This window comes from Pinus tabuliformis, chromosome 9 (genome assembly GCF_031772625.1).
Source record: "Pinus tabuliformis cultivar Carrire ecotype Pingquan chromosome 9, CPIR1, whole genome shotgun sequence".
NCBI classification, from domain to species: domain Eukaryota; kingdom Viridiplantae; phylum Streptophyta; class Pinopsida; order Pinales; family Pinaceae; genus Pinus; species Pinus tabuliformis.
Window position 1 is genome coordinate 865,365,292 of NC_142307.1, and position 22,260 is coordinate 865,387,551.

Below are 22,260 nucleotides of genomic sequence, written 5' to 3' on the forward strand. Positions count from 1 at the left end.
CTCATCACAAACTTGAGAAAGTCTTGTCCGATAAGGAGCTGCACCTTCTCCATCCAACATCTCGGTTCTCTTCAACTTTTCTCTCAATTTAAACAACCGGTTCTCATTCTTATTATTCTGGAACAAGTCTTGAAGAGCCTTCCACATCTCTTGTGCAGTTTTATTCTCAGTTAGATGAGGTATCAAGTGATCTTTGACACCATTTGGGATGATGAGCTTAGCCTTCATATCCAACTCTTCATATGCTTCCAAATCCTTAAGGTTTGTTGGCTTTTGAATGTCCTTGTTGGCAAACTCCCATATCTTGTTCACCAACAAAACCAGCTTGATCCTTTCCTTCAAGGGACGATAGTTGGACAAGCCATCCAATCTATCTTCATACCTCAAACTAGTGACCAACTTTGCGATGCTGCTAGTCCTTCAATAACAAAGCAACCAACTCCCTCTTGAGTTGTACGTTGTGCACACTCTGATTCAGCTGTCCCTTCAAAGTTGCTCTCATACCATGTTTATTTTTCCTTGGCACTTCAGAATCAGGTTTATGTCTAAAACACGATCACAAACACACTAAAACACCACAACACCAAGCACTTTGCACAGCAGAAATGTAACAACAGTGAATCAATGAAGAACACAAGATTTTTTTGCAAACCCAAAACTTGTTAAATTACAACTTTAATACAACAAACATAGGGCTCCCGTACTAGGGATCATGGCCCTTAAATTTAGCCCTGATACAAGGAAAATTAGGGCTTGATGTCAACAACATTTGACTATCAATTTGCCCAAGAACAGGAACAAACTTGACTTGCTGAAAAAGCGTTTACACCAGCCCTTTCAGTTCACTTGTCTTGAACATCTGGCAGGTCCTTTGCCACCTATACTTGCAGAGAATATGCTACTCTAATACCTCTGCCCTAGTTGCTCACAAGGAAGTTTGCACCTTCAGATCTCTTGCACATTTCAGCTCCAACACTCTGCCTTATTTCAATGACTATGCTGCTCTGAGGTCATTGATCTTAGGCCCAACAAATCAGCCCTCTAACTGAATTTTCCTCATCAAATCACTGAACATAGGGCACCAAAAGTCTGCCCTCTCACAGTGTCTATGCTGCTCCTTAGATCACTGTTCATGGGCTACAAAGGTATGCCTTCTAACAGTGACAATGCTACTCCAAATCTCTCTGTACATAGGCACCCAACACTGTCCATACACCAAATAGATGAACAGACTTTCACGTCCTTCCTGCAATCATCAACATTGAAAACACAGCCCAAACATCATCTCAATACTTCCTTAACAGACCTCTGCCCAGGTCTGAAAGAGACTCGGTCCTGTGCACTATATGACTGAGGTTTATCGGCCCTAATGTAGTTTCCTGCGGCCACCTCAGAGACAGTCCTCACTGCAGCCACCTCAGCTCACTAGACTCTGTGGTTACCTCACTTTCCTGGCCTAAATCTCCTGCACATGCCCTTGATAAGGTTCGGCCCTTTACTCCAGCTTCTCAACAGGCCTGATGGCCTCACTGTTCAGCAAATACAAGGGTCTCGGCCCTCCTTTAGTGCACAGAAATCAACACAGCCTTAAGTTTTAACACACAGATAAATCACAGTTCACCTTTAGTGCACAGAAATCAACACAGCCTTAAGTTTTAACACACAGATAAATCACAGTTCACAGCCCATAAGTTATAACCATACTACAAACCACGGCCAACCCTACTAACCTCAGTCTGTACCAGAACACAAGAAAAAAGAAAATCCGTTCTTCTTCTTTCACTCCAGTTTAGCTCCTTGAGGATCTGCGGCTATCTTAGGCTTGTATTCACATTAGATGATTTGCACTTGGATGTGTTGGATCTCCAGTTAACCCTCCCATATTTATACACTCTCTAATCATTGTCTTAGGGGCTCCTACATTAAGATGCCTCCTTATCAATAATAGATTGAACAATTACTTTCTTTGGGTCTTTAGCCCACCCCTTTGTGTCTAAAGCCCATTACTTGGGTACATTTTTCGTGCGTTGTAGGAGTACCTCCCAAGCTACATTTCTCAACAAGGTCAGCACCTCCAAACTCTTGAGTCAGCAGAGAACCTTCCTGCAAGGAGATTACTTCTTTTGAAAGAGAGTCAGCTTTTGTATTAAATGCCATGTATACACGGGGAAAGGAAATGAACTCAAATTGAAGCTTTACCTCTAGGACTCTTAGAGTATAGGTCTCATAGCTAAATTCGTAAGGTGGAAGTAAGGGTCTAAAGATTGTAAAAATATTGGATCTAGATTTTACGCCAGATCTAGTATGGGGTAATATAGTTTAAAAAAAATATTGATTGTGAACTGGATCTGGAGACTGCCAAAGACCATTTGTTAGTTTTCCATAACAGATTTATAAATTTGTAGCGTTTCCATTCACCAAGTATGCACACATCCACCATTCTTTGGTATCACCTTTACCAATCTTGTTGCCTTTTGCCATTTGGTCTCGACTCTCAGATACATTTCTAGGCAAAGATCTGATGTACAACTGGAAAAAATGAATAATAACCTCAAATCAGCTTTGGCAATCAGATACATTCTTTCAATGATTCAACTTATGCTTAATGGCCTTTGCATCTCATGTAAAATGTTTTTCACGTATTCCACATTATGAGATTTCTGTTACTTCAACTTCCTCAGAACAATATATGTGGCTCTGGGAAGTTTAGGAACTTACTCATATTTGAGATACAGAATCAAAAAATGTCACTTATATATCTAGATTCCTAAAGAGCTCGCAAAAGCGGGACATCATGAATACTTGTTGAACAACTATATATGTATACTTAAGGACTCATCCACATATGATGCATCCATCAATTCAAGTAATCTACCCATGGTGATGAAGCAGCAAATTAACAGTAATTGATAAAGAGAAGTGATAATATTACTTTGAATAAAATTTTGGATTTGTCTGTTTTGGTGAAAACCATAGCTTCTTTTACATGCAGAGATAGGAGATAGTTGGGATATCAAACTGGTTATCAATGATTTTAGCATCTCTCTTGCTTCCATTGGAACAAAATATTTAGCAAAATGTACTTGTATTTATTGAATATTCTAACCATTCACAACACAAAACCTGTTTTCAAGTATTAAACACGAATGCTCATTGGAAAACAGGTTAGAAATTTGATTTAAGTTGGAACAAACTTTGGCATATGTGTAGATGATTTTTTGACAATTTAATTATTTTTCTGAGAAGGTGCTGGAGGCAATGAGAGACTCTGAATCTCCAAGACCTGCAATATTTGCTATGTCAAATCCAACAGAAAATGGTGACATTTCCTTCTCTGTTCTAATTGGCTTTGACATGAAGATGTGAGTGGTTACTGCATATCCCGGTTTCCTATTCATTGATATGTTATTGATGTGTATTGTTGCAGCTGAATGCACAGCAGCAGATGCATTCAAGTATGCTGGTGAGAACATTGTTTTTGCAAGTGGCAGCCCCTTCCAGGATGTTGATCTAGGTTTGTCACCAATTCCTGTACCTGAAGAGAGAGCATAGTTAGAAATAATGGTGTGGTCTTGACCAGTTGTATTCACTGCAGGAAATGGAAAAATAGGCCATTCAAACCAAGGGAATAACATGTACCTTTTCCCTGGGTAAACAAGTTTTTCTTTCTTTGTGCACAATTTTTCTTGGGTTGCTTTCAAACTTTAAATCCTATCTCTCCCATGAAGACTCAAGAATCATGATTTTACTAGTTCCCGGGATAATTATTGCCTAACACTCTTTTTTTTTCTCTTTTGAAGGATTGGACTTGGGACACTTCTTTCAGGTGCCCATATTATTTCAGATAGAATGTTACAAGCAGCTGCTGAGTGGTGAGTTTATATATACTGAGTATTGATGTTTTGTGCATGTGTTGGATTTATGTATTAAGGTGGCTTAATGTATCCTGTGTTATGCGCTTCTTCCATTGACTTATATTCTAGGTCATCTGGTTTGTGCTTGTGTTCGAATTTGGGGGACATTGAAATTTGAAAAAAGTTTGCCAAAAATTATGATAAATTCTGCCATTAAGTTAGACAAGGAAAACTAAGAGAATCTTGTTATAGCTTAATATATTCAACCCAAAAAACAAATACAAATGGTTTTTTAACCCAAATTGGTGTTGAAATATGTAACTAGATTCAGTCTTCATAATGACACATGTAATCATGATTTTATGTAAAGAGAAAAATAAATTTATTATTGTCATTCTTGAGGCATGGGTTTCATGCTCAAGGCGAATTTATTTATAGTTCAAGTACCCATTGAGTGCTTCTAGGGCTTGTCATTGAGTCAACAAGTCAATTGAGTCATTGTCATGTATGGAAGACCATTTTGGGCATGTTGTATCTTGTAAAGAAAATTTATGTAAAGTCAAAAGTGTCATATAGACCCTCCAAGACCTTGTCAATAAGCAAATATCAAGTCGGCCTACAAGCATAGCCAAGTCAGCCTCAAGGACAACAATTCGACCTCTTAAGAAGCCTATATAAAAGAGACATCTCACTTAAAGGACATCCAATCAGCTCTCAAGAAGTTCAATCAAGGCAAGGAAGAAGACCAAAAGAAGAGCGAAATAGAAGAAAAGAAGCTAGAAGAAGAAAAACGAAAATTTGGATTTGTTTTTGGGATATTTCTCTTCACACATGCGAGATCTAGGGCATCATCTTGCTGCAACTAGACCAAAATTCATAGTCACATTGAAAGGCCAAAATTAGGTATCTCTTTGCAATCCGAATTACTAAGGAAGAAGAAGATCCCCAAGTGAAGGAGAAAGAAAAAATCTCCACACTTACAAGAGCCAGGATTTTTGCAGTAGTCAAAGTTGCAGAAGAAACTGTTGGTATTCGAAGTTACAGAAACTGTTGTGGTCGAAGTTGTTGGCATCGAAGTTGCTGGAAGGAAAGCTCATCAAGGAGAAAGGATTGACTTGGTCTTGGAGGGGTCTTAGGTCTTGGAATTCATCATTTGAAGTTCTATAAGAAGAGAAGAGTTCTTGTGGGGTTTCCTCTCAAGAGGAGAGGTTTTGGCCCTGGATTATAGCCTGTATCTTATTTCCTCTTGCCTCATTATTCTTCATTGTTTGGTAGTTGCTTAATGAGAGAGAACACTGATAATAATCAAGAAGAAAGAAGAAGCTAATCAAGTTAAGATAAATGCATCACAAACAGTTATTAAAGAAAGAGAAATCACCTAATCTCGCTGCCCCTAGATTTCTCAACATGGTTTCAGAGCTAAGGTGACTACACCAGGAAGAACAGGCAGCTTAAAGACCACATCATTGAAGAAGGATACTGTTAATTTTAGGCAACAATGGTATGTTCTATGCTTTAGAGTAATTTTACGTCAATTTCTTTATTAGCCTAGTATCAATATTCAGATTAGCAATCACATCAACATGACAGTAAAATGCAGATAAAACATAAACAGTAGAAGATAAGCCAAGATAAGAGGACACAAGATGTGGCACCAGCTAGGGACAAACCCCAATGTGGGGAAACCCTTGATCAAATCTTCTTTTAGTCTTCAATAGTTCAGCAGAGAGAGATAGTACAATTTACAAATCTGATAATTTATAACAGCAGCGAAAGAGCCCTAACTAGAAAAGTCAATGCTAGTCAACAGTGCAGATTTGACCCTTACCAAATCGGTCAACTTCAGTCAACTTCGACCTCCAAACAATAAGCTAAAACAACCCTCAAAACAGTCAAATTCAACCCAGCCAAAGTCTGGTCAAACAGCCCACCTGCGGTGAACCCTAGCTACAGTCAATGTTGGTCAACAATCAACGTTTAGCCTCGATTTTTGTGCCCAGAAATATGGCTTGCCCAAACAAAGCTAGCCCTCACAAAAACACAATCAAAGGAGGTCAACGCTTGGTCAAACTGTCCAGAAATTCGCTCTCCTAAAATTTCGGACATGTGGAGAGGCCTAGAAATCCGTACCCAATCAATGAGGGGAGAGAGAGAGAGAGAGAAGTGTGTCCAAACGAGGCTAAGTCACCTTCTATTTTATATGCAACGTTGAGGATGAATAGACGTGACTGTTGGGCTTCTGAGCCTACATAAGTTTGTTGGCTGACCTTTGTACATGTCAGAATCAGATGATCTTTAGATCAATCCTACACCTCTTGGAGAGAGGAATCCAAGAAAAATATCAGCTGTCATAAATAAGATGACCCATGTAGAGTTTGGCCCTAGTTGCCAATTTTAGCACTCCCTCTCAACTAGGGAGAATTCCATCTGCTAATCCATCTGCCAATCTGTACTATCTCTGCCATCAATGCACTGCTCTGCTCTGCTGAACTATGAAGAAGAAGAAGTGATCGAGAATGTATCGTACCATTCTCTACTGACCCGAAGTCAGTGCCAATCAAAGGAGAGTGTGTCATACCACTCTTACTAACCCAAAGTCAATTCCAATCAAAAGAGAGTATCTCATACCACTCTTGCTGACCTGAAGTCAATTCCAATTGATCGCAGATCAATATCGGTCATCCTAGCATAGGGAGTACGGTAGTACATGATGCGTTCATCAATAGTACTATGGTCCCTATCCTCATTTCTCTACTCATTGGCTAGATGAGAGGTAGTTCCCATGAGTCCTAGACTGCATGGGTAGGATGTCTCAATAGGAGAAGGATGAATGACTCATCCTGCCTACATGTCGTCAAGGGGTATCGCAGGGGAAGGCTGAACCACTCACGCTGTACACAACAAACCACTAGGGGAAGGCTGAACCCCTCACCCTATGGTTGCTCATCGCTCCAAGAAGTACCCGAAGTCCCCTGGAGCTCCCAGAGCTCAATGTCCATCTCATACATGACGCTCATAAGAGGGTCTCTCCACGACTCCAAGTCGTTCTTGGAAGGCCAAGAACTTGACCTTCCCCAGCGGTTTTGTCAGAATATCGGCGACCTGCTCATTAATTCCAATGTGATGGAGCCTTATTGCTCCAAGTTGTACCATATCCCGAATAAAGTGGTACCTGATATCTATATGCTTGGAGCGATTATGAAACACGGGATTCTCTGATAATCAGATCCCACTTTGGTTGTCGCAGAGGATCACAGTGGTATCCATCACATGTCCAAACAACTCACTGAAGAGCTTCCTCACCCAGACAACTTCACAGGAGGCCATACTAGCAGCGATGTATTCGGCCTCGGTGGTGCTCAAGGCAACTGATTTTTGCTTCCTGCTCATCCAGGATATCGAAGCATAACCCAAAGAAAAACATCATCTAGAAGTGCTTTTGCAATCCACCACACTGCCAGCCCAATCAACATCAGAATAACCATGCAGCCTCACATCTCCTACAATGTATCTCAGTCCATGAGTGATTGTGCCCCGAAGATATCTTAGAAGAATCTTGGCACCAATCCAATGTATATGATGAGGCTCAACCATATATTGGCTCAATGTGTTAACTGCAAAACATATGTCCGGACGGGAGTTCACCAAGAACATCAGTGCTCCTATGAGTTGACGATACTCAGAAGCATTTCCCAATTCAGGTCCAACAACACTACCATATAACTTCTTAAAGTTAAGTTCCATCAGAGTAGTCACAGGCTTGCAGTCTACCATCCTAAATCTTTCCAATATCTTCACAACATATTTTGCTTGAGAGAGGAAACTTTCACCTGGCTTTTGCCAAACCTCCAACCCTAGGAAATAGTGCATCGGTCCTAGGTCCTTAATCTTAAATTCAAAAGCCAACTCCCTCTTACATTTGTGAATGAGAGGGTCTGCACTTCCATCAACTCCATGCTTGATTTTGTAGAGCCACTTAGAGGTGACAACCGATTTGTCCTGGGGTCTAGGGACCACATCCTAGACATCATTCTTCATAATTGACTCGTATTCTTCATTCATAACATCCTTTCATACTTGATGCTTCACGGCTTCTTCGAATGATGAAGGCTTATTTTGAATGATAGTGCTCATGGCGGTCAAGTATACTTGATACCTGTTCGGTTTCTTGCTTTCACGGAAAGTGCCCCTTGGTGCAATGTGTCTCTCGGCATCTTCGAGAGTCTTCCTAAGCCATGAGGGTCTCCTTTTGGAGGAGGACGACTCATGAGGAGGAGGATCAATAGGATCCATAGGTTTACCAACATCAAACATCGTTTTGCCTTCTTTTGCACCTTGATTTCCGGTGTCAGCTTCTTTGTCCTTCCTTAGGATAGGAAGGTTGTTGATCTTCCTAAGGGCCATATCTTTTTCGAAGGTGACATCATGACTTATCTCAACTTCCTTTTGACCAACCACATAAATTCTATGTCTCTTAGAATTTTCACTATAGCCCACAAAGATTCCTTTCTTCCCAGATGCACCCAATTTGCTTCTTTTATCTTTCGGCACATGAAAATATACGAGACTTCCAAAAATTCTAAAATGAGAGACATCGGATTTCTTACCAGTGAACATTTCTTCGAGAGTCTTGGAGTCCAATGCATGATGAGGGCATCGGTTTTGAACTTACACAGTGGTATTTGTAGCTTCAGCCCATAGGAACTTCGGAAGGCCTTAATCATGAAGCATGGCACGAACTGCTTCTACAATAGAGCGATTCTTCCTTTCAGCCATACCATTCTTCTTAGGAGTGTATGGCGTTGTAGTATCCCTCTTAATACTAGCTTCTCTGCAATAATCTTGGAATTCATTGGATTCGTACTCGGTCCCATTATTAGTCCTCAATATTTTGATTTTCTTCTTGGATTGGTTTTTGATCAAGGCTTTGAAATGTCGGAACTAGGTGAACACTTCATCCTTCTTCTTCAAGAAGTAGATCCAGGTCTTGTGAGAATAATCATCGGTAAAGGTGAGATAATATAAGTATCCTCCCAAAGAGTTTACGGGTATCATACCAGATAAGTCAGAGTGGATCAATTGCAATATATCTGTGGTCTTGCTATTACTTGAGGTGAAAGGTTCCCTTGTAAGTTTTCCTTTGGCACATCCCGGACACACACCTTCATGCTCTACTTTGAACTCGGGCATACTTGTCACCATCTATCTCACATCAGGTAGGGGCTTATAATGAAGATGGACAAACTTCGGTGCCATAGTTTAGATTGTAGAGATGTGTCGCAAGACATGGCTCCCAATGGACTTCCTCCAACTTGAATCTGGTCTTGATGATGAACCACACTTGTTGGTTCGAAACGTGTTGGCCAAAAATTTCTCTTATGTGATTTCTACCGAAAGACTTTGCTTAATTGATATAAAGTGTCAACCTTGAACCCAAGAGTAAAAGCATCTTGAAAATTTCTTTTCCAAACATGTACCTTTCCATCGATGAATGCCACCTTGAATCCTTTGTCCTCCATGGCTAAAATGGACACCAGGTTCTTCTTGAGATCAAGTACATATAATACTTTTTGCAAATGAATAGTGTTACCTTGATTCAAATGAAGGGTAACATTCCCTACTCCCTTCATGGGATAGGTGGCATTGTCTCCAAGGATGATCTCCAAGTTTGTCTCCTTTTCTATCCTTGTATCCGGTGAAGTGCCTTGAGGCACCACTATCAATCAACCAATTTCCCAAAGTGTCCGGAGGAGAGGTAGTGGAGAGGGCCTATATAAGATAGTACTCTTTTTGCTTATTGTTAACAACATTTGATTCTTCATACCTAGAGTTCCTTGATTTCTTGGAGGGTCGACCATTTCCTTGATGTCCCACATTCTTTTTTCCTTTGCCATTGGGCCTGCCATTCCTTTGATTGTTGTTGTTGAAGTTGCCCTTGGAATGATTGTGATCATCATCATGCGATGCGTCCCTTCTATTTCGACAATCCCTTGCATAGTGGCCAAACTTGTTGCAAACAAAGCACCTACCCTTCCTTCCTCCCTTAGATCCAGGCTTTCCATGGAAATGACCTTTAGACCCTGCATTATTTCTCCTTTTGGCATGCGATGAGATTGCAGTGGCGTTGCTTCTATTAAAAGATATTTCTTGCTCCACCATTCTTTTTTCTTTCTGAATGCATCTCGACATAAGTTCTTCAAACCCTGGAATTCAATCATTGTTGAGGATGGTGGTTCTAAATACATACCACTTAGGCGAGAGTCCTCCAAGGGTGGTCAGAGTAAGTTCCCTGTTAGGAATGACTTCTCCAATCGAGAGTAGATCATTCTTGATCTCAGTAATCCTCAAGAAATAGGATTGAATATACTCGTCCTTGCCCTTCTTAATATCCTTCAACTTATTCTTGAGAAATAGAATTTGATTAGCATTACTAACCTTGAACATGTCGACCAACCTGTCGTAGATCTCCTTGGAGGTCTTCAATTCAGAGATGTAGACCACCAGATGCTTGTCAATGGAATCCTTGATAATCTTCTTTGCTTTGACTTCAACCCTATTGTACTCGCTCTTCGCAGCAGCCGATGCATTTGAAGAAGGTTCAAGGATTTTACCCTTCACATAGTCCATCACTTCTTTCTGTTCCAAGGTCAAATCAAGAGACATCTTCCATCCATGATAGTTAGATTTATCATGGATTTGTCTTCAGCCTAGAAGTAGGATGAGGAACCCATTGAACCTTTTGTCCTTGTCCAACTGTCTTTGGTGATTGCTCTTTCACTCTTGCTTGGGATTTGTCTTACCTCAACTCTGATACCATGTTTATTTTAGGCAACAATGGTATGTTCTATGCTTTAGAGCAATTTTACTTCAATTTCTTTATTAGTGTAGTATCAATATTCCGATTAGCAATCACATCAACATGATAGTAAAATGTAGATAGAACATAAACATAAACAGTAGAAGACAAGCTAAGACAAGAGGACACAAGATGTGGCATCAGCCAGGGACAAACCCCAATGTGGGGAAACCCTTGATCAAATCTTCTTTTAGTCTTCAATAGTTCAACAGAGAGAGTACAATTTACAAATTTGATAATTTATAACAGCAGCAAAAGAGCCCAACCAGAAAAGTCAATGCTGGTCAACAACAAATCGGTTAACTTCAGTCAATTTTGGCCTCCAAACAACAAGATAAAATAGCCCCCAAAATAGTCAAATTCAACCCAGTCAAAGTCTGGTCAAACAGCCCACCTGCGGTCAACCCTAGCTGCAGTCAACGTTGGTCAACAATCAACGTTTAGACTCGATTTCTGTGCCCAGAAATGCGGCCTGCCCAAACAGAGATAGCCCTCACAAAAACGCAGTGAAAAGAGGTCAACGCACATTGGTCAATGCTTGGTCAAATTGTGCAGAAATTCGGTCTCTTGAAATTTTGGCCTCTTGAAATTTCAGTCTCTTGAAATTTCGGTGTCCTGAAATTTTGGACGTGTGGAGAGAGAGAGAGGCGCAACAATCCGTACCCAATCAATGAGGAGAGAGAGAGAAGTGTGAAGATGAGTGTGTCTAAATGAGGCTAAGTCACCTTCTATTTTATATGCAACGTTGAGGATGAACAGATGTGACTGTTGGGCTTCTGAGCCTACATAAGTTTGCTGGCCGACCTTGACAACCATAATCAAAATAAATTCATAACTTCATTTGTACATGTCAGAATTGGGTAAACTTTAGATCAATCCTACACCACTCGGAGAGAGGAATCCAAGAAAAATATCAGCTGTGATGAATAAGATGACCCATGTGGAGTTTGCCCCTAGCTGCCAATTTTAATAGATACATAAGGACCGAGCACAAGGAAATCATTAAGGAGGACTAAGAAGCACCAAGGAGGAGTACTCATTTTAAGGATCACATCATCACTAGGAAAAGGAGACCTTAAGGACCCTACCTCCACTCAAAGAAAGAAGGACTACATATTTGAATGATCTTGAAGTCTCCATATTCTACATTTCTACATCCAAAGGAGGCAAGAAGAAACATTGCCATCATCACCAAAGAAATCAAGGTGATCTCCCTCACATTGATGCAAAGATCACTCTCAAATATCCTAGAAGAAGATCATCAAGGAAGCAACATCATCAAGAAGGCATCAAGTTGAAGATATCGTCTTCACTTGACAGGTGAGTATTTTTTATTTATGTCTGAATCTACTATAAAAATGACTTCATTCAACAAGGAAAGCAACAAACTGGTTGGGTCGTCAAATTTCCTTGCATGGAAGAAGAGGACAAATTTGATCCTCATAGAAAATGCAGTAGAGGATTGATTTGGTCCTCGTAAAAAATGAAGTTATTGAATATGTAAAGGGCTCCATCACCAAACCATCTCAAGAGCAAGCTCAAGCATTATCAAAGTATATGAAAGGGGAAATAAGGGCTCAAAGAATCCTCATAGAATCAATCAAGGATTCCCTCATCCCTTGTGTAGCAAAGTTGGAGAAATTGAAGGATATCTATGAGAAATTGGTAGAATTGTTTTTGTAAGCACTGCAAGAGAAGTCATATCATTGAGAATCGAACTATACAAAATGAAGGTTTCAAAGGAAGAAGGGATAGGCTCATACCTTTTGAAGGTGTCACACATAAGAGATTAACTTCAAGAATTAGGAGAAATAATGTCTGATAAAGAAATGACCACCGTTGTGCTCAATGCACTACCTGATGAATGGGGCAACTTTATATCAAGTATCTATGGAAAGAAGGAAGCCACTCCATTCAGTGAACTTTGGTCATTATGTAAGATTGAAGAAACTAGGTTGAAGGCAAAAAACGATGTTGGATCAAATGAACAAGTTCAAGAATATGTTGCCATGGCTAAGAGAAGAGGAAACTTCAGAAAGTTTGATCCTCAGAAAAAGAAGAAGATCGATATGTCAAAGATACAATGCTATGAGTGTAATGAATATGGGCACTTTAAAAGGAATTGTCCTAAACTCAAGAAGAACAACAAGAAGAGAAAGGAAAGAAATGAAGCTCGTGTTACTGAAGAAGTGGAAGAATCAGAAAAGAAGAAATCAAAGAAGGAGGAAGTGAAAGATCTCTACTATGATTGAGATAATCTCCTTCACTTAGTTCTTTTTAGTTATAAAAAATGATAGGAAGCATCACAAGTATGATAGGATGCATTATAGCAAGATAGAAATGATATCATCATAGAAGCATGGAAGGATAGCTGAAGTAGAAAGTCTACATGGTTGTAGCAGTCATCATGATAGAAATAGTTTGTGGCATCTCCATTGGAAGCATATAAGGCCAACTGAAGTAGCAGTATATATGGAAGGAAGTCATCTAGAAAGATAGAAGATAAAGAAAGGTCATCATACATCATCATTATTAGAAAGGAGCATTTGCAGAATGAGGATCATCGAGATCCTCCACTAGAATCTTTATAAGAAGGTTCGTCGCTGATTGTCTACATTCCACCTTGTGTGGGATCCATTGTTTAGAAGGATGATGGTGTGGTGACAAAGGAGTGTAGAATGCCAAGTTGGTTGAAGTACTTTCATATTAAAGCAAGGAAAGGAAGTTGCTAAAATGAAGTCTAGATGACCAAAAGGAGGAAGAGGTATGTATATATTTAGATAAAGTCATGTCATCATATTGTTGCAGATAGCATGGTTGAATTCTCTATCTCATGAGCATGATCAAAGAAGAAGGATCTCTTCCATTAGAATGATGCATGAAGGCATGTAGACAATGTGCCTTGAACTCTTCTACATATTGATAAAATGAAATCAACATAATATGACTTCATATGGAATATGAGGTGGTTGACAATTATGGTTCCTACAATGAAGGAATTATGTATAGAAGTTCTTGGGGAAGCAATATGTAAAGAAAGGAAGAAGAGTTCGTGAAATATGCAACTGAAGTCACGTAAAATAAGGCTAGTGATCAACATCTGATAACTAGAATAATTACATATGACATCTCCATGGAAGAAGAAAATATGAAGACCTTGATATGTATACTACAAAAAGAAGAATCTTGGTAATGAATGTGTTGGAGATGGGTTCATACATGTGCAGGATGTTGGTGTTGCATGAAGCTGATGTCATGACGAAAGACCATCATTAAAAAGGTAACTTTGATTTGATGTTTATTTTGGTTTTTGCAAACATTGGATTGGGTTGAAATAGGGCTACCGAAAGAAGGTTGTAGAAGTCACCTACAACTAGTATTCATGAGATTGGATGAAAGATCTCGAAAGAAACATGACTTGAAAGGGGTAGTTGTATGAAGGAAAGCCAAATGTGGACTAGAAGATCACTTTCCGATGAAGAAAATGATGACATGACTCTTGGTTCAACACTATGGTCCGTTGAAGGGAAAGTGATGAAGAAGATGCCCAATGCCCTATGATAAAGTAATAATGAAGAAGGCTCTATGATGAAGAAGATGAAGTTCATGACATGATACAGAAAGAGGAGCCCTACAAGTAGCTGATAGTACATTGATCTCCACCAAAGAGAAGATAGTTGTTGTTGGAAACAAGTCCCTAGTTAAGAGTGAGCTTGGGCAAGTCCCTAGGTAAGAGGGAGCTTGGGTATATTCCTTTTACAAGAATGAGTAGATCCTCCGTAGTTGAGAGGGAGAGATAGACACATAATTCTTGTCTTCATGTTATGAAGAAAGAATGGAGAATTGGGTAAACATTTGGTTTCTGATACTCTTTGAGGATGTAGTAGGGCATCCAATAGGTAAGAGTAGTCGAAGAGGAAATTCCTTGAGGATGTGTTATTCCAAGACAGGAATTTTCATAGAAGGACATGCCTTGTGAACATCTGGGTGAGGTATGTGCCTTAAGAATCAATGATGATGGTGTCTATTAGTCATTGTTTCGCCAACGTTGTGCTCTGATCTTGTGGAGTGATAGAGCTATTAGTCAAGGCCTTGCTATATGACAATGCTGGTTGGTATGATGAGATGCACTGATATAAGCTTATATGATAATATATGAGATGGCTTACCAATCCAACTCTTATGAGAATTCTTTAGTATGAGGATGTCCAAGTACCTTGTATAGATTATGAATACCTCCCTAGTTAAGAGGGAGTGTTGAAATATGTAACTAGTTTCAGTCTTCATAATGACATGTGTAATCATGATTTTATGTATTTGATGTAAAGAGAAAAATAAATTTATCATTGTCATTCTTGAGGCATGGGTTTCATGCTCAAGGAAAATTTATTTATAGTTCAAGCATCCATTGAGTGCTTCTAGAGCTTGTCATTGAGTCAACAAGTCAATTGAGTCATTGTCCGAAAGAACCTTTTGGGCATGTTGTATCTGGTAAAGAAAATTTATGTAAAGTCAAAAGTGTCATATAGACCATCCAAGACCTTGTCAATAAGCAAAGATCAAGTCAGCCTCAAGGACAACAATTCAACCGCCTAAGAAGCCTATATATAAGAGACATCAACCTCACTTGAAGGACATCCAATCAACTCTCAAGAAGTTCGATCAAGGCAAGGAAGAAGACCAAAAGAAGAGTGAAATAGAAGAAAATTAGCTAGAAGAAGAAAACAAAATTTTGGATCTGTTTTTGGGCTATTTCTCTTCATACGTGCGAGATCTAGGGCATCATCTTGCTGCATCTAGACCGAAATTCATAGTCAAATTGAAAGGTCGAAATTAGGTATCTCTTTGCAAGCTGAATTACTAAGGAAGAAGAAGATCCCCAAGCGAAGGAGAAAGAAGAAATCTCCACATGTACAAGAGCTAGGGTTTCTGCAGTAGTCGAAGTTATAGAAGAAACTGCTAGGGTCGAAGTTGTTGGAGAAGTTGCTGGCATCAAAGTTGCTGGAAGGAAATCTCATCAAGGAGGAAGGATTGACTTGGTCTTGGAGGGGTTTCTGACAAGGGTCTTAGGTCTTGGAATTCGTCATTTGAAGTTCTATAAGAAGAGAAGAGTTCTTGTGGGTTTTCCTCTTGAGAGGAGAGGTTTTGGCCCTGACTTATAGCCTATATCTTGTGTCCCCTTGTCTCATTATTCTTCATTGTTTGGTAGTTGTTTGATGGTAGAGAACACTGATAATAAACAAGAAGAAAGAAGAAGCTAATCAAGTTAAGATAAATACATCACAAGCAATTATCAAAGAAAGAGAAATCACCTAATCTAGCTGGCCCTAGATTTCTCAATAGGTGGACCCAAAAATATATCAATCTAAAAAAATGTTCAAACATTATTTATAAGATTGACATTCATTTGAAGACCAGTGCTTCCTTTACACCTTTTAGGAGATGAGCATCCACCAGGGATCAAGAGGTGGGATGTTGTTTACACCTGGTGTGTATACCTCCTAGCCCTTTTTTGCGGCCTTGACAGCTCAAGCGCAGAAATAATGCCTCGTTTTAGGAACGCATCGGTCCCTTTGGGAAAACGGCCACATAATGTAAAAGGAATTTAATCTTGGTGAGGGCTTTAATAGTGCCTCCCTTTCACCTACCTGATTCACATCTCGTGGCTTCAAACATCAATATATTTTTTAAAGGCACATACATACATGCTTTGTTTTTAGAGTTTTCAAGTTTAACAAAAGTGAATCTTCACATTTTTCTATGAACTTTATCTAAGAATCTTGTCGGTTTGATTAAATTCGCCATTGCTTGAGATTCAACAAAATTTGAATCTCTCCAAAAATATGGTCGCCAAATGCAGTTACTTTATATTTGGTTACCTTCTTTTTCAGAGAAAATGCACCTTATATGACCTTAGTTTTCGAAGAAATTACATTTAGGAACACCTAAGGAGCGTAAGCCGCCAGATGGATCCTTGCTCAACATACACAATAATGGCAACACACCAGCCGTATCCCTAAGCTCTAGAGAATTCACATATTTCTTAGATATTATCAATCTTGCAATAATCTGAACAGCAAACTTGTGACTGAACAAAGGTAAGTGGCCCAATCCCTTTTGCACATCAAAATATGGGACTGTGAGGTGAATGGTTACCCAAAATTATCCTCTGCGCTGTCTGATCATTCAACCATCTCCGATGAGCAGACCCTTCCATTTGAGTGGGTCATTGAAGAGAATTGTAGCATTCCCAAAAATATGTGGGGTTGTCTCCTTTCTCCTACATATAACAGAAACCATGTCAGACTGTGCTCAAGGACCATCCATTCCAACACCCTAGATTTTCATATAGGCAGAAATCTTTTAATTCAGCATCTTGCAGTGATGGGCTCTCGTTCTTCACTTCATGTAATATCATAGCAATTAAGGGCATGCTTACAGTTGTGAATGTTCTGCTATAACATATTCACCTATGCTAACTGCTGCAGGATTTCAAGATAGGCTTCACTTGGCCTATGGTTATCTGCCAGTTGGCCTTTCTGTTGTCGATGCTCTACTGATTGTCTGTACTGGGAGTACATTAGATAAAGTGGGCCATTGAAATTTGAAACAACGTTGTCTATTCTTTCCTATATTTTTCTGAATCCATGACTTTTTCTATGGCTTGTCTTTGCTGTCAATTATGTGGAATGAATGTTTTTTAACAACGTTGAATAATCCTGCAAAAGATACCAACACAAGGAAGCAATTACAATTAGGACATGGTTTCTCACTTGGCAATATTTTGCAGTGTGTAGTATTACTAAGTTATTTCATTGTACTTATTTTAGTACCTGTCTTTGTATAACTTTGCTGTTACAGAGTGTGATGTCATCAAATATGTGCTTTTTCATATATTTTTTCTCCAAGTTTACATCTGTATTTTGCATTTTCTCTTTGTCGTGATTTTAATGTCCTCATCTTTATTATTGTGATACAGCCTTGCAGAGTATATGACAGATGCTGAGATCCAAAGAGGACTTGTTTTCCCTTCCATTTCAAGGTATAATCATTTTCTAGAGGTTTCCTTTTGTTCGTTGCAATTAGAAATTAGTGCTCACCTAAAATCCTCATTGCTTAAGCAATTCAGAAGATGTCATTCTTGGGATGCAATCATCATAGTTTTGCATATTCTCTTCTTATGCAAGTAATGAAACAAGTTCATTCTGAAATGTGTGTGGATGGTTTTCTTCCATGGCAAGTTCTTGAAGTAAGGGAACACATTTACACTGTTGAAGCTACTTATAAGCCTGATAGATACATCATTTCCTTGCATTCATTATATGGATTTCCCCTTGCATTAATCTTTTTCTTGCCTATGTAGGTAAGCCAGTAATTTGTCGATTGGGTTCTAGCCCTTGAAGAAAACTCAAGTTTGGAGAGAACTGATCTCTGTCAATTTCATCTGCAGTTTAGAATGACTTCAATTGTCAAATTACCATTCTAGAACAAAGTTGATTTCTATGGCATCTAAAGAGATTGAGATGCAAAACACTCTAACCCCTCTTACTTGGGATCTGATCTTTCTTGTATGGGTAAGGCCCATAGAAGTTAGACTATTGAGATTTTACCATTAATGTGGTTCTCACTGCTTATGGAGGTGTGTTAATCAAGCTCATAAAAAATCTATATGGTTTAGGGCATTCCCTGGGTCACAAGGATCCATTGGAAGAGTAAATGTTTGTTGTACACATCCTCCAAGCCATCCTTATTTTGTCACTATATATGTATGAGGCGTTTTACTGCCCAGATTAGCAGCCTCAACAAGATCTGGTCTAAGGGTCTAAGCGGTAAGTACATAGGAGATGTACCCACTGTCACCTCAGCGCAATCTCTCACTTTAAAGTTTAGGCCAACTCTTACAATGCCACGAGGAGTATCCCGATACTCAGATTGCTTCACCAACAAACTAGTAGACTAGTGCTTAGAAACCCTAGATTATGTTGAAGGTTAGGAGTTAGTTAAACACAGGTGCTAAATCTTATATGTATATTAGTAATGCAGAAAATACAAACCAGCACTCGAGAAAGAGTGAAAACCTCGAATAGATACTACATTTAATTTCACAAGTTGAGGTAAGGATTTATACAGCAAGAGAGATGGTTTCTCCTTGAATTCCTCTTAATTTTATGACGTAAGAGGACACACTTGCTGCTGTCCTGCACTTCTAGCAGTTGTAAATGATATAATCTCCAGAAAACATGAGTTTGGAGTGCCTTTCAAGCAACCTGTGAGTGTGGAAACACACTAAGATTAAGTATCCACGTGTGCTAATGCTAGGGCTATGAAATATGAGTGAAATAACGAGCCAACAACAGATTTATGCAAAAAAATACAAAGGTACAACAATCTGAAATAATGCTTGCATAAATTGGAAGGTTAATACGCTTAGGTTCAAGACTGAGTTTTCTCCCAATCAAAATATAACACTTTCGAGCTCTTTGGGAGGCTGAAAATACTTCTAGATGAGATGAATATGCAGCTAAAATCAATCAAAAGTAAAACAAGGGTTTGTATGGTTACTTCTCTCCTTATCCTCTTCAAACCCTACGCTAGGGCTTCACGAATCCTTGTAGAAGATGGTTGCAATTTTATTCTAGATTTGAGAAAACCTTGAAAAAACCTCAACAAAGACATTAGAAAAAAATCCACAAATAAAGAGGGCTGATCTATCTTGGGATATTAGATGTAGCTAGAGAGGAACAAAATCCAAGACATCCACCTTGGATGAGAGTATTTTTGGAATTTTTTATTTTTAGATTTTCTTTGTATTTTTTGTTTTTCTATTTTAATGGGTTTTTCAATAATATAAGTTAATAGAATATAAGAACTTGAATTTTGTTAAAAAGAATGGTTGGTTGTTGGATTAGGGCTTAAGTACCTTACTTTCACTAGAGTGATTGGGGTCAAGATGAATGTGTCAAATTTTTACTACCCAGAAAGCGCTACTAACCCGGTTAATTATTCTGATTACTTATACATAACAAAATTAATTTATCAACTGAAAGTAATGAATAAAAACATGAACAACACTATTCATCAAATAATATTTGCAACGAAATACACGAGAAACGAATCACACAAATAACACAAGTATTTTTGGGCAAATGTCCTTGGAAAAACCCCATTCTGGGGAAAACCAGTCTTCAGTATAAGGGTTTTATTATTAATCTTCAACAAGTCTTCTATTGAGAAATTACATAAACTGCTTTCCTAACACTGACAAAAGTCTGGCAAATTTATCTTCACTACTGCTAATCAAAATCGAACTGAGAAACCTCACGATCTCCCTCTGCAGATCTACACAACCCTCCTCTAGCAATTCAGAGTACCTCACATTGCCTCAACTAACTCGCACTGTCCTCTAGCGACTCACACTGCTCATAGTTGCGACCTTCTAGAAATTCGCATGACCTTCTAGAGGAATTTCGGCCTCCACACATGTGCATTCATTGGTCAACTTGACCTCCTCCTCAAGCTCACGACCTCACTGGAAAAACTCGGCCTCCTACATAAAATAAACTAGCCAACAAAACTCCCTCTGAAACTTAGAAGTTGGAAGTCTTCTCGGATGAAGAATAACCCTGCAAAACTCTTCCCCAATCAGTATTGTTGAAACCCTCCCAGTGTCTTACTGAAAACTCACCTGACAATACTCACTCGATATGTCTCCAATGTTGCCCATCAACTTCCCTTTATAATCTCTTATTCACAAATGAATGGCCACGATTAGAAGTTATCTTGTCCCAATCGATGGTTAAGGTCATCTTAGAAACTTTCTACAAGCTTGTAGAATCAGGTCAATCTTATTCCAACTAATGTCAATTAATTAACCACTTGCCCTAAGTTTTAATTTAGGAAATATTTAAAAAATCACTAATTGACTTAATTAAGAAATTTTCCCTAGGTGAAACTTAGGAAAAATTACATTGGCTTGGAGATAATTAATTTCTTTGTGTTCCTAGCCTTAGTGACACCTCTCAAGGCTAGAAGACATGTTTGAGCTACAATATTTAACCCTCCCTTTTAGTGAGGAAGGTGTTCTCCACAATGCCCATCTTGTCCCTGAAGAAAACAAACTTTCATTTATTCAAGGCCTTTGTCAGAATGTTTGCCACCTGCTGATATATAGGCACATACTGTAGTCAAACTAATCCACGCTGTACACTATCCTTGATGAAATGGTATCATATGTTTCGACTGAACATGAAATACTGCGTTCTCAGATAGCTTGATGCATTATGATTGTCACAGTGAATGATGGTTGACTCTATCCTCTAACCAAATAGTGCCACTAGCAACTTCCGAAGCCATATGGCCTCACATGTTGCCATGCTTGCTGTGTTGAAGAAAGTGTAGCTAGGTTCGTTATTTACAAATGTAATTTTGATCTTTGTACTTGTCAAGAAAAATAAACATTATTGTTGTAAATTATAAGAATGAGTTTTTTGCTCATTCCATAGGTCTAGGAAAGTTAAAGAGTCAAAGACATGTAAAGAGCTCTTCTTGAGCACATATGTAAAATGTATACAAGCCTAGAACAACCCTCCAAGACAAGCACAATCCTCCAAGACAAGCACGAAGAAGTTTGCCTGCGAAACGATGAAGAAATCATTTAAGTCGGTCTCAAAATATATATTGAAGAACAGTCATGTCGGCTCAGTTAAAGTGACATATCTATTCATGAACTCAAGTCGGCTTACCCATAGGACAAACCACTATATATACCCAATAGGGTCTATGCAAAAGAGAAAGGATATAACTCAGATTTCTCTGAGATTCTTCGTGGGTACAACTACAGGATCTCAGACTATTAAAAGACAATTATAGTGAGAATGATTTCGCAATCTCAGAAGGCATCAAGCTCTTCGGATGGATGACATAAAGACAATCTCAATGACTTCATCGTAACTAAGTCTCGGTAAGCACAACAAAGTGTAGTATCTCGGCATACAATCTCGGTGGATACTCTGTCTCAGTGAAGGAAGAGAATACACTGTCTCGGCATTCCTGTGATCACAGTTTCAACGCAATTACAATCTCAGAATTATCTCTAAGTCAACGCATAACTGATATAGTTTCTCTCTTGACATAATTACAGTCTTGGATTAATTATGATCACAGCGTATTCGTTATGATGTAACTCAACTATGATACTCTGTCTCGACGTAATAAACAGTCACAACATACCTATAACAACGAAGATCTCAATACATGAAAGAAACATAGCCAGAGACTCGGCATATATATAACAAGGTTACACTATGTATCAGCGAGCGTTCTGGATGATGGTGATTGTTGTACCTTAAGAAACCAATTTCCTGTTTGTAGAGAAATTGTGCTTAAGACATTAATGTTTGTAATTACTGTCACTTATTTGTCACTTAATTATATGCTATGCTCTCAAATGAAGGACCTGGAAAACTTGGTCTTTAACCCTTAATACATATGTGACCGGGAAATGTCAGAAATTAGAATGCCATTTGTTGCTAGATATAAATGATGAATGAA

The 22,260-nt window shown here is 38.8% G+C and overlaps 1 protein-coding gene across 1 annotated transcript in view; it reads left to right on the forward strand.

Annotated features, from left to right (window-relative positions):
• NAD-ME2 (NAD-dependent malic enzyme 2) overlaps positions 1–22,260 on the forward strand; it is a 177,292-nt gene that overhangs the window by 140,377 nt on the left and 14,655 nt on the right. The window contains exons 13-17 of the mRNA XM_089445877.1: positions 3,247–3,319; positions 3,428–3,514; positions 3,596–3,650; positions 3,801–3,872; positions 17,690–17,752. Coding sequence (XP_089302003.1) covers positions 3,247–3,319; positions 3,428–3,514; positions 3,596–3,650; positions 3,801–3,872; positions 17,690–17,752 — 350 coding nt within the window. The remainder of the gene's footprint in view (positions 1–3,246; positions 3,320–3,427; positions 3,515–3,595; positions 3,651–3,800; positions 3,873–17,689; positions 17,753–22,260) is intronic.